The sequence below is a fragment of the Hydra vulgaris genome, chromosome 07, assembly GCF_038396675.1.
Source record: "Hydra vulgaris chromosome 07, alternate assembly HydraT2T_AEP".
Lineage (NCBI taxonomy): Eukaryota > Metazoa > Cnidaria > Hydrozoa > Anthoathecata > Hydridae > Hydra > Hydra vulgaris.
Window position 1 is genome coordinate 37,722,501 of NC_088926.1, and position 14,331 is coordinate 37,736,831.

At 30.8% G+C, this 14,331-nt stretch overlaps 1 protein-coding gene across 4 annotated transcripts in view; it reads left to right on the forward strand.

The window, feature by feature from the left end:
- Window positions 1–14,331, forward strand: part of LOC136082455 (S-adenosylmethionine-dependent nucleotide dehydratase RSAD2-like) — a 69,177-nt gene that overhangs the window by 43,768 nt on the left and 11,078 nt on the right. For all 4 annotated transcript variants that reach the window (XM_065801798.1, XM_065801800.1, XM_065801801.1 and 1 more), the window contains 4 exons: window positions 3,437–3,532; window positions 4,598–4,743; window positions 6,567–6,630; window positions 6,731–6,847. In XM_065801798.1, the coding sequence (XP_065657870.1) occupies window positions 3,437–3,532; window positions 4,598–4,743; window positions 6,567–6,630; window positions 6,731–6,847 (423 nt within the window). The remainder of the gene's footprint in view (window positions 1–3,436; window positions 3,533–4,597; window positions 4,744–6,566; window positions 6,631–6,730; window positions 6,848–14,331) is intronic.

The window sequence follows — 14,331 nt, forward strand, 5'->3', positions numbered from 1 at the left end:
ATATATTGCAGTTTTTTATTGATATTTTTTGTTATTATGTTTTAATCAAGTGTCTTTATTTGTGTTTTTTTATAGTGTGTTTTCTGTATATACAAAACTAATATTGTGTGTTTGGCTCTTCATCTCAATTAAAAAAATTTTAAAATTAAAGACTAGACTAAGGGGTCGTCCATAAAGTACGTACGCCAAAAATTTTGAAATTTGACCCCCCCCTCCCCCTGTTGCCATGCGTACTTTTATGTCCCCACCCCCCCCCCCCCCTTAAAAGTACATACGTTTCTCAAATACCCCCCCCCCTTCAAATATCCCCCCCCCATCCCTCCTTTATTTTTTTTCTCAATAAAAAAGTTTATTTAAAAAAAATAAAGACGGAGGGCACCTTAGATACTTTATACGACCCCATAGCCCTTTGTTTGCGCATTTTAAAAACGTTTTAAAGTATATATGCAAATAATAATTTAAATAAATTTAAAATACCGAAATAATAAGTGCGCATTTGGGCGAGAGGTTAATGCGGCGGAGCTTGTCAACGGAGATCCGGGATCGATTCCCGGTGAAGTCCATGTAAACTTTTTTTATGTTTTCATAACGAATCAAATGTAAATAAACTATACTTAAGGTGGACGTTTTTTTCAGGCATCCCTCTTTAGTAAGTAAAAAACGAGTCTTACGTGAGATCAGTAATATTGATAACAATGGGTAAAACCTAGAGGGAGGGGGCAACAGCAAATTTTGTGCCCTTTTGCTAATTTAAGAAGCTTTTTATTTTAGCAAAACCTAGCGGTCAAATTTGGAAGATTTTGAGACGCTATTGACACGTTTTTTTTGGGGGAGACTCCGTCCCATCAACCACGGCCCTCAGGTCTTACTCAGGGCCAGTATATAAGTGTGGCATGTGTGCATGGGCCCTCTCAGGATTTTTTGATGTTCCAGATAAAACACTTTCACACATTGTGTAAACTTAAGTTTGTTAATATGCCAAATGAGGTGGCCTTGCAAAAAATTTGGATGGCGGAGGCCTGGGAACAAAAAGCCCTAAAACGTTTGCTCCCCCCTTCCCTGCCCAAACGTGAGGGAAATATGTTGCAAAATTTTTAACTTTGTATATGTGAGGGCACTAATGTAGTAAGATTTTCAACTTTACCATCTAAAACTAAATTTAAATTTATGTAATTGTAAATTACAAAAAAGTTATGACCATGCAAAATTTACACCCCTCTCATTTTGGGTGTTGGAAAATTTGCATGGTCATAACTTTTTTAATTTACAATATTTTTCTACAAAAATTAAAATCTATCAATAAATTTAAACTTAGTTTTAGATGGTAAAGTTGAAAATTTTACTACATTAGTGCCCTCACATATGGGCGGGGGGGGGGGGGGGTAAGCGTATTAAGGCTTTTTGTTCACAGGCCTCCGCCATCCTGATATTTTGCAAGGCCTTCTCATTTGGCATAGGTATAAACAAACTTAAGTTATGAGTTTGCACGATGTGTGAAAGTGTCCTATCTGGAACATCAAAAAATTCTGAGGGCGCCCATACATGTGTGTGCATAGAGGAAAACTATACCCTCTACTCCATATACCATACATCTTTTTATGTTAGCAAACTAGAATCTTTAGTCAGAATATAACTTTTCTATTGATTAGCTGGTTAATTGTGATAAATTAGAAAATCGAAGTACGTACTTTTAAATTGAACCCTCCCCCCCCCCCTCCCATACGCTTTCGTACGCTTTTTGAAGACCTCCCCCCTCCCCCCTAAGAGCGTACGTATTTTATGGACGACCCCTAAGCTGTCAAGCCTAAGTGGTATAAGAAAAAAATTAGGAAGAGAGGAAAGATAAAAAATTTAAAAAGGTATATTGAACAGATATTCAGAACAAAATAAAAACACTATTGTAAAATGTATAGTAAAAGAAATAACAAGGCACCTTGCATGTAATATAAAGAAGTTGAATGAAAAACACAATGATAACATTATATCCTATAGCTTGAATTGAACCATTAACTTTCAGTTTATCAGGTTGACGCTCTAAGCAATCATGCTATGCAAGTTGATGTGTTGGTCAAAAATGATCAATATATATATTAAAAAAAAATAATTAAATAATTCAAAAATAAAACAATAGTGACAATATAAAATAATAAAAAAATAAGATAATAAATATGAAATAAAGCAATGCATAGACAAAAAGAAGACAAAATATCTGAGTATGCACATATATATACATGCATACATATATACACATAAACAAACATATATATTCATACACACATATATGTATACATACATAGACATACTTATATATATATATATATATATATATACCTTATAATAAATAAATATACAAAAAATATATATAACATATCTACCTATTTTTACATACGAATGTATAGAGAGAAAATAAAAAATAATCCACAATACAAATATAAGCTAAAAGAGAAAAAGCAGAAAGATAATAAAAATATTGTAAGATCTAGTTAAAGTAAAGTAGTGGACCAACGTGATATGACCAACGTTGGTGAAACTCTATCCTCACAGTAACAATATATTCACTAATGATGTTTTAGAGAGCCTGATAAAAAATTGCCAGCATCGCTCATCAGGGTTGCATCCTTGCTATCTTTAGCATTGTCTGTAGCCTACATCATATCAATCATTGCAATAAAACAGACCTCACTACAGAAAAGGCGAACACCCACCCAATTTAATGGTATATACATTCTAAAGCAATTTTACATACATCATATGCCATTTTTTTATGTTTATAAGAAAAAAATGCTGCAAATATTTCTCTACTACTGCTAATGCTGATACCAGTGCCAGTTTTTTTTTTTTAAACACAAAAATATTTTGTGTTTGTGTTGTGGTTCACATGTTTATTCACTTATTTTGCAGAGTTTGTTGTAAAGAGTTTCATTTATACCACTACTTAATTGGATCTTAGAAATGTTTTTTGTAATTTTTCAACATTTACCTTTCTTGCTAATATAGAGTATTGTTGAAGTTTTTATTGAGCAATTGAGCTTCTTTGAGGAAATACAAGTGAAATATCTCTTTATGAGCGGTGAAAAACTTATCTTGATATGTATAGATATTAAACTTTAGGTTTTGATTCATATTACATATAGAAGATATATCATCATCTTCTTTTTCTTCATCATCATCATCTTCATCATCATCATCTTCATCATCATCATCTTCAACATCATCATCTTCATCATCATTATCATCATCGTAATCTTGTTCATCATCATCACCGTAATCATAGAAAAATAGGAACCAAGAGTAGCCTCTTGATTTCAATTAGCGACTTTAGAAAAAAAAAAATGAAATAGTTTGCAATTTTTATAAATATTCATATATACAGAATATTATTTTTAGGTTTTCTTTCTCTTTGTATTTGCAATAGTTTTTTAAAATATATTTTTAGTGGATGATTAAATATGGATGCTACTTGGACATAATGGCAGTAAGCTGTGATTCTTTTAATCATGATGTCAACAAAAAAATTGGCCGTTGCACTAAGGTTTAAATTATTTTAGTTTTAGTTAAAAAGATTAAAATATGTTTAAGACAAGTTTGTTGACATGTTTGTTGTCATGTTTGTTGACATGTTTGTTGACATGTTTGTTGACATGTTTGTTGATATGTTTGTTAACATGTTTGTTGACATATTTGTTGACATGTTTGTTGACATGTTTGTTAATATGTTTGTTGATATGTTTGTTGATATGTTTGTTGACATGTTTGTTTTAATATTACTGTTCAGTTCAACAAAGTATTTTATAAATTTCTGAAAAAGAAAGAAGTTGGTTTATATTTCTTCTTTGTTTTTCATTTCTTATTTTAAGTTTTCCCAGGAAGCAAATTGCAGGCATTTTGTTCTTATAATCAATGTCTTATTGTTTCAAATGTACGTCTTATTGTAACTTTTTAAAGTTTTAAATTTATTTTGTTGACAATTGGTTCTTTTAAACTTTACTTCAATAACATTTATGTTATAAATATTATTTATATGAAATTGGTTTATTTAGTAAGGCTATAGTAAATTCTGTTTTTAAAAAATGCTTTAAAATCATATATTTCCTTTTAGAAATAAAAATATAAGAAATATAGGAGTGGTTAATTAAATACAAGATATATAAAAAAAAAAGTTGATAAAAAAAAGTTGATATATTTAAATACTGTTGAGAAAACCTATTAAAAGTTACACTATTGAATAGAATTCAACAAATAAATGAAATTATTCATTCATTAATAATAAATTTGTTCATTCAACTTAAATTTAATGTATACCAACTTTGTAAATGAAAAATTTTTTATCTAAAATTTTTTTAGTATTAAATATATTTCATTCAATTTTTGATTGCTCTCTAAAATATTTATGTTTTTTAAAAAGTGTTTAATATTGGTTGCCATAACAACTGTTACTATTTAAGTACACTAATACATTTTGAGTTGATTTTTAAATAGATTTTTTTGTTTTGTTTTAGTGACCTTAAATATGACAAAAGCATTTTATCTGATTAATAATAAATTATGGAGGATATACTTAGTATCAAGGAATTACTTATCATATTTTTGTTTATAGAATGGAAAAAATCAGTTTGATATTTTGCACCAAATTCGTAATTGGTGTAGAGAATACAATGTTATGTTTAAATTAAATACAGTTGTTAACCGCTTCAACTTTAATGAAGATATGAATGAACAAGTCAAAAAGATCAATCCAATTAGGTCAGTAATTTTTAAAAAACATTTGGTTTTTATAAATAAGGTTCTTAAAGAGGTAAGATGTAAATTACAAGTCAAAAAAAGCTATATGTTTCAAAAATAAAGAAATTTTTAATGAATCAAAAATAAGCAAAGTTGAACAATAATTTATTTTGATAAAAGCAGTATAAGTTACATATATTTATGTTTTTTATTTAATATACTCCCAACGATGCTGTAAGCAACCACTATTTAAGTTAGGAGTTACCAGAATGTTTACATAGTAACAAACATATCAACTATGTTTACATAGTAACAAACATATCAACTATGTCAGAAAAACAAGGAGTATTTTTAAAGAAAACAGACAGAAGACTTGAAAAACTATAAGTGAAAAGTAGTATGAGTCAGGAACACACAAAGATGAAAGAGAGTTTCAAAGCACTGATGTTGGAGGAAAAAAATTAAATGAAGTTTTTAGGGCATGAAGGGATAGTTACAGTAAATGGACTTTGCTTAATGATGAGTCATGCAAGATTGAGTTTTAGTTGATGGAACAAAAGGTGGTAGCTTGTTTGAGCAACAGCTTTTATGGAATTTGTAGAAAGGAAAAAGGCATGCAACTTTATGGCGATGGGACAGAGTCTACATTTACAATACATTTATAACTACGCTTACAATACATTTTTGGACCTAAAAGAGAAAAAGCTTTAGAGGAGCTCGAATGTATTCTAAAGAATACATATACAAAGATAGATAAGAGATTTATAGAGGTAGAGAATGGAATTCGGAGTAAGGAAATGGCAAGCACAATATAAAAAGCAATCTTATCAGATGCTAACTTTGCAATGAATTGTGTATATGGTTTCCATGAAACGTCAGTTGTAAAAAATAATCTGTGTTTTTATTTTTAGCAAAATCAAAATTCCAATATCAAACATAGTTTCCGTATCTGAAATTAAGTTTGCATCATCTGCAACCCGTCTTTTATAATTGATTTGGAAAAAAACTATCCCATAAGCACATAATTAAAAATTAACATTAATATATATATATATATATATATATATATATATATATATATATATATATATATATATATATATATATATATATATATATATATATATATATATATATATATATATATATTTATATAAATATATATATAAATATATATATATATATATATATATATATATATATATATATATATATATATATATATATATATAGTATTAGTATTAGTTTGTTCTGTGACTGGTATTGCTACCAGTGAGTGTGATTTTATACACACTTTGACAGCTGAGTCTCGTGATGTTTTGACTCCCATCGATCAAGTCTTGCTTTAAATGAATTTACTAAATAGCTTTGACTACAGTTTCTGGCAGTGCATTCCAGTAATTTGCAGCTCGATTAAGTAAAATGTTTTCTCTATATTTATGTTTCGAAAACTCGTTTGAATATTTTAGGGTATGGCCATGAGTACAATTTAATTTAAAGGAATGATTTTCTGTAAATTCAATTTTATCGTAACCATTGAAAATTTTATACAGTTGTATTATGTCACCTCATTATATGGGTACAGCAAACTCAAGAAGTGGTCAGATAAAAGAAAGACAGAGATTTCAGCAGTTCTGCATCAAATTGAACAAAGGATTTCTTTATAATGCCCAACATGCGTTTTATTAATACCATATATATATAAATATATATATATATATATATATATATATATATAATATATATATATAAAATATATATATATATATATATAATGTACATATATATATAAAATATATATATATATAAAATATATATATATGTCTGTGTGTTTTTTTCACCAGGTGGAAAGTGTTCCAATGCTTGGCTATTGAAGCAGAAAATATTGGCGATACTGCACTAAGACAGGTTAAATTTAATTATAGGTTATAATTAACATTAAATTGTTTTAGATTGTTACCATTAAAATGTTTTAGATTGTTTAAGGTTTAATTTTAAAATTTTTTAGGTTGAACCATTTTTAATCACTGATGAAGAGTTTAATTCATTTTTGGCTAGACATAAAGGAATTGAAAATTTAGTTCCTGAAAGCAATATAGCTATGCGAAATTCATATCTAATTCTGGTAATTTTGTTTTATTGTTTTCAGGAATTTTTTTTTATAATTTATTTTAAATATAAGTAATTATTTTAAAAGATAAATCTTTAGAATTATTTTCATAATTTTAAGATTTAAAAAAAAAAATAAAAAGTATGTAAAAAAAAAATATATGCTAAAATAAAAGAAATTACCACAATCAAAGGTAAAACTCCCAAATAAAAGTACATTTAAGTCGAAACTTTTTTTATTTTATGATGTTTAATTGCTTGTTTACTTATGTTTTAATTTATGAATAAGCAATATTCATTCTGCAATTTATTCATTCTGCAATTTATTTATTTTTAACCAATACTTTTAACAAATGCTTTAGAGTAAGAAGTTGAAATCTTTTAATTAAATTTATGATATAATGAAAACAAAGCAGAAGTTTTTTAAACCTCCTTTTTTTTTAAAGCATACAATTATTTTGTGAGATGTTGCATTAGCCTGAAACATAAAAGTATGTTTGCAAACTAAATTTTTAATTTTTCAGACTAGCTTATTGATTAATGATAAAATTGCTTCACATTCGAAAGTTTTTTAACTTTCTCTTATGAAATAAGTATTTCTTTATGAAAAATGAATTGCAATTATAAAATATTCAATAAGTTGGTCTACAAAATAAAAAAGTTTTGTTTTGTTTTGTGTTTAAAGGCAAGTCTTTAACTTATATTTATAGTATAAGTTTCTTCTTCATCACCTGAATCCCCCTATTATCGAACCTCTTACAACTACAGTAAAGCTGACTGGGATTCTTTCCGTGATTTTCTTCGTGATAGCCCTTGGGTAGAAATCTTTCGTCTTCCTGTCGACAAATGTGCTTCTTACATAACTTCGTGGATTCAGGCTGGCATGGAATCTTTTATTCCCTCTCGACGATTCCAGGTCAAGCCTCACTCTCCTCCATGGTTTTCTTCACACTGTGCTGCTGCGATTGCCAATCGAAACCGTTACTTCCATATTTATCAGCAGAACAATTCTCCAGAAAACAGACGTCTGTTTATTACTGCTAGAAACTTTTGTAAAAAGGTTTTGTCTAACGCCAAAACCCGCTATTCTCAGGTCATGAAATCTCGTATCTCATCCCAAAAATTAGGCTCCTGTGACTTCTGGAGAATCTTTAATAATATCAATAATAAGGGCAAATCTATAATTCCTAAACTCTTGTATGGTTCAGACTTTGTCACCTCACCTAAAGACAAAGCCGAATTGTTTGCTAAAAACTTTTTATCAATATTATCTCTTGATTCCACTAGTTGCGTTCTACCTGGTATTGCCAACAAACAGGTTGATCTATGCTTGACATTCATATCACTCCAGCATCTGTATCTAAAGTGATTTCCTGCTTAGACTCTTCTACAGCTTGTGGCCCGGACAATATACCTGTTATTGTCTTGCAGAAGTGTTCTCTGGAGCTGTTGTCTATACTCTCAAAACTATTCAACAAGTGCTTATCCGAGTCTTGCTTTCCAGCCTGCTGGAAAGCGGCATCTGTTATTCCTATCTTCAAAAATTCTGGAGAGCGATCTGATTCGTCTAACTACCGTCCCATAAGTCTTCTTCTTATCATAAGCAAGGTTTTTAAATCTTTATTTAACAAACACTTAATTTCTCATCTTGAATCTAATAACTTACTTTCTGACCATCAATATGGATTTCGATCTTCTCGTTCTACAGCTGATTTGCTAACAGTAATAACTGACAGGTTTTATCGTGCATTAGATAAAGGTGGAGAGGTTAAGGCCATCGCTCTTGACATTTCAAAAGCTTTTGATAAAGTTTAGCATGCTGGTCTTCTCCATAAGCTTTCTTCTTATGGTGTATCCGGCAACATCTTTAAGATCATTGAATCCTTCCTTTCCAATTGCAGCATAAAAGTTGTCCTCGATGGACAACACTCTTCTTCTTATTCTGTAACTTCAGGGGTTCCTCAAGGTTCTATCCTTGGCCCTATACTCTTTTTAATTTACATTAATGATATTCCTGATATTCTCACATCTAAGGTGGCGTTGTTTGCTGATGGTACTACCATTTATTCTTGTCGTGATAAGAAACCATCACCCTCTGATTGCTTGGAGGGGGCATTTGAGCTTGAAAAGGATCTCACTTCTGCTACAGCATGGGGCTCACAGTGGCTGGTGAACTTTAATATAGATAAAACTCAATTTTTTTCAGCCAATCGTTATCGCAATAATTTAGATCTTCCTATATTTATGAACGGTGATGTACTTGATGAGTCACCTACTCTTCATCTTCTAGGATTAACTCTTACTTCCAATCTTTCTTGGAAACCAAATATCAAATCAGTTGCAAAATTAGCATCTGCTAAGGTTGCATCTCTTTATTGAGCTCGTCACTTTCTTACTTCGGCTTCTCTATAAATCTCAAATCCGGCCTTGTATGGAATATTGTTGTCATATCTGGGGCGGTTCTTCTAATGATGCCCTTTCTCTTTTAGACAAGGTGCAAAAATGCATTGTAAACATAATTGGACCTGCTTTTGCAGCCAACCTCCAACCATTATGATATCGTTGTAATGTTGCTTCTCTTTCTCTTTTCTACAAATACTATAATGGGCACTGCTCTAAAGAGCTAGCGTCTCTTGTGCCATCTACTATAATTCATTCTCGTGTTACTCGTCATTCAATTAAGTGTCATCCTTTTTCTGTGACTGTTCTTAAGTGCTCCAAAAACGCTTATTCGTCTAGTTTTTTTCCTCGAACATCAGTTCTTTGGAATTCGCTTCCTTCATCTTGCTTTCCTGATTCATATAATTTGCAATCTTTTAAGTCGTCTGTCAATCGTTATCTTGCTCTACAATCTTTATCTTTTCTCTTTCAGTAACTTCCAACTTTAATTAGTGGCTGCATGCAGCCTTGTTGGAAGCGAAGATGTATATAAAAAAAAATAAATAAGTTTATATTTTTAACTTTGACAAACCTGTGAAACTTCTAAAAAATGAATATTCCCAATTGTTTTTTGTTTTGTTTTTTGTATCCATTTATTTAACCATAAAATAGGAATATTTACAATAATATTTTATAAACTCACATAAATAAAATTAGGTGTCACTCATATAGTTAAAAACTAGTCAATGGCGTGACACATAAATTTAAAAAAATAAAAAATAAAAATGAAACATAGAAAAAATTATAAATAAGAAAAAAAAAATTAAAAACAAAAAAATGAAGAAAAAAAGGAAAATAAAGCACTAACAAATAAAGATGATATTAATAATTGCAATAATAATATAATAAAAATAATAATACAAATAATAATGTGAATAAAAAAACAAATAGTAACTATATCATGATAACTTTACTAAAAATTATAACTAATGATAAAAACAATGGTAAAAGTAATTATAGTAAAGTTTATAACTACGACAGAAATTAATAAAATAAACATAACAATTGCAAAAATTAGGACTATAACCATAAAACTATTACTACAATTGGATCACTATCACTATCATTATAAATAATATTAATAAGATTTATAAAACAAAGGTAAATTAATGGTAATAGTAGATAATATTAGTAGAGTTAAAAAAGACAGTATAAAATAAAAGTAATAATAGTTTTATAAATACAGTAATATAAAAAAAGCAATAATAGTTAAAGATAAAATTAATATTCATTAAATATATACTCAAATAAAAATTTCTAAATTTGGTTTCGATTGATAAGAAGAATGTTGGTAATAATAGGATATTTAGTTGAAATCTTTTTTTTTATAAATGATATTATTTGGTTCCAGTGAGAAGTTGATGTTTTATAGAGCGCTTGCCATATTTAATAGTGTTGAAAAAGGAAGTGTGCAAGTTAAAGTTTTCAGTTTATTTTGAAGAGAATCAAACACAAAGAGCAATTATAAAGCTTTACAAGATCTTGAAATTTTAGAACTTTTAATTCAGAAAATCTATTTTCGATATTAGATCGTAAAGGAGAAAATGTCATAATTCTTAAGGAAGTGTTTTGTAAACTGTTTATACGATGTAATAGAAAACTACCTTTTTGACCCCAAACAGTGCAACAATAACTTAGATGTGAGAAGAATAAGGCATAGTAAATTGATATTAGAACATGTTGGTGAACATAGTGTTGTACTAATGACAGCATACTATTGGGATGTGAGAGTTTTTTATATAATTAAATTATTTGATAGTACCAGGATAGGTTTTTGTCAAGAAATAGCCCAAGGTATTTTATATATTTAGATGGGAAAAGTCTTTTACCATTAATTTTAATTTTCACATTATTACTATCAATCTTTTTTTTTGGAGGGTGAAAAATAATAAATTCAGTTTTATTGATATTTAGGGAAAGACAGTTACTATTTATCCAATGACACAAATGATGGAGATCTGAATTAACTTTTTTACAAAGCTGGGCAAGGGATTTACTTATGCATAGAAGATTAGTGTCGTCAGCGAAATGATGAACAATCAAATTATTTATAGAGTGAAGCAGATCATTAATATATATTAAAAACAGTAAAGGTCCTAGAACAGAACCCTGTTGGGCACCATACCTAATATCTTTACTTGTGGATTGAATCCCATTAATCAAGAAAAACTGAGTACAATTGTTAAAATAGGATGAAAACTAATCATTAGCGATACCCCGTATACCATAGTGATACGATTTTTCAATTAAAATCTTATAGTCAACTGTATCAAATGCTTTTGGAGATCAATAAAGACGCCACAAGCAATAGAACCACTATCAATCACACCACGAATCATTTCAGTAATGCTAATAAGTGCATGGGAAGTAGAGTGTTTTAAACAAAATCCAAACTGACGGCCGTAGAGACACTTAGAATTATCAAGAAAGTGGTAGATATTTTTTTTTTTTTTTTTTTTTTTTTTTTATCTTCGCTTCCAACAAGGCTGCAAGCAGCCACTAATTAAAGTTGGAAGTTACTGTAAGAGAAAAGATGAAGGTTGTAGAGCAAGATAACGATTGACAGATGATTTAAAAGATTGCAAATTATATGAATCAGGAAAGCAAGATGAAGGAAGCGAATTCCAAAGAACTGATGTTCGAGGAAAAAAACTAGACGAATAAGCGTTTTTGGAGCACTAAGGAACAGTCACAGAAAAAGGATGACACTTAATTGAATGACAAGTAACACGAGAATGAATTTTAGTAGATGGCACAAGAGACGCTAGCTCTTTAGAGCAGTGCCCATTATAGTATTTGTAGAAAAGAGAAAGAGAAGCAACATTACGACGATGTGATAATGGTTGGAGGTTGGCTGCAAGAGCAGGTCCAACTATGTTTACAATGCGTTTTTGCACCTTGTCTAAAAGAGAAAGGACATCATTAGAAGATCCGCCCCAGATATGGCAACAGTATTCCATACAAGGCCGGATTTGAGATTTATAGAGATAGAGAATAGAATCCAGAGTAAGAAAGTGGCGAGCTCAATAAAGAGATGCAACCTTAGCAGATGCTAATTTTGCAACTGATTTGATATATGGTTTCCAAGAAAGATTGGAAGTAAGAGTTAATCCTAGAAGATGAAGAGTAGGTGACTCATCGAGTACATCACCGTTCATAAATATAGGAAGATCTAAATTATTGCGATAATGATTGGCTGAAAAAAATTGAGTTTTATCTGAATTAAAGTTCACCAGCCACTGTGAGCCCCATGCTGTAGCAGAAGTGAGATCCTTTTCAAGCTCAAATGCCCCATCCAGGCAATCAGAGGGTGTTGGTTTCTTATCACGACAAGAATAAATGGTAGTATCATCAGCAAACAATGCCACCTTAGATGTGAGAATATCTGGAAGATCGTTAATGTAAATTAAAAAGAGTATAGGGCCAAGGATAGAACCTTGAGGAACCCCTGAAGTTACAGAATAAGAAGAAGAGTGTTGTCCATCGAGGACAACTTTTATGCTACGATTGGAAAGGAAGGATTCAATGATCTTAAAGATGTTGCCGGATACACCATAAGAAGAAAGCTTATGGAGAAGACCAGCATGCCAAACTTTATCAAACGCTTTTGAAATGTCAAGAGCGATGGCCTTAACCTCTCCACCTTCATCTAATGCACGATAAAACCTGTCAGTTATTACTGTTAGCAAATCAGCTGTAGAACGAGAAGATCGAAATCCATATTGATGGTCAGAAAGTAAGTTATTAGATTCAAGATGAGAAATTAAGTGTTTGTTAATTAAAGATTCAAAAACCTTGCTTATGATAGGAAGAAGACTTATGGGACGGTAGTTAGACGAATCAGATCGCTCCCCAGAATTTTTGAAGATAGGGATAATAGATGCGGCTTTCCAGCAGGCTGGAAAACAAGACTCTGATAAGCACTTGTTGAATAGTTTTGAGAGTATAGACGACAGCTCCGGAGAACACTTCTGCAAGACAATAACAGGTATGTTGTCTGGGCCACAAGCTGTAGAAGAGTCTAGGCAGGAGATCACTTTAGATACAGATGCTGGAGTGATATGAATGTCAAGCAATGGATTAACCTGTTTGTTGGCAATATCAGGTAGAACGCAAGTAGTGGAATCAAGAGATGATATTGATGAAAAGTTTTTAGCAAACAGTTCGGCTTTGTCTTTAGGTGAGGTGACAAAGTCTGAACCATACAAGAGAGGTGGAATTATAGATTTGCCCTTATTATTGATATTATTAAAGATTCTCCAGAAGTCACAGGAGCCTAATTTTTGGGATGAGATACGAGATTTCATGACCTGAGAATAGCGGGTTTTGGTGTTAGACAAAACCTTTTTACAATTGTTTCTAGCAGTAATAAACAGACGTCTGTTTTCTGGAGATTTGTTTTGCTGATAAATATGGAAGTAACGGTTTCGATTGGCAATCGCAGCAGCACAGTGTGAAGAAAACCATGGAGGAGAGTGAGGCTTGACCTGGAATCGTCGAGAGGGAATAAAAGATTCCATGCCAGCCTGAATCCACGAAGTTATGTAAGAAGCACATTTGTCGACAGGAAGACGAAAGATTTCTACCCAAGGGCCATCACGAAAAAAATCACGGAAAGAATCCCAGTCAGCTTTACTGTAGTTGTAAGAGGTTTGATAATAGGGGGATTCAGGTGATATAGAAGAATGAGATATTAGTTTTAGAGAGATCAAACTGTGATCAGAAGAACCTAAGGGTGAATGTGGAGAAACTGAGCACTGACTAGGATCAGAAACAAGACATAAGTCGAGTAGAGAAGGTAGATGATTCAGGTTGTCAGAAAAGCGAGTTGGAAAGTTTGAGTTAGGGATTGAGAAAGACAAAAGTTGTGGGCTTTAATGCCTGCAGAGTCACTGACACTAGAGCCAAGCCATTCAGAGTGGTGAGCATTAAATTCACCGACAACAACTATATTAGCTGATGGATAAAGGGAGAGGGCTTGGTCAATATGATCAGAAATAACATCAAAAAGAATGCAGTCTTGAGATGAAGGAGAGCGATATAGAACAAAGAGAAAGGCAA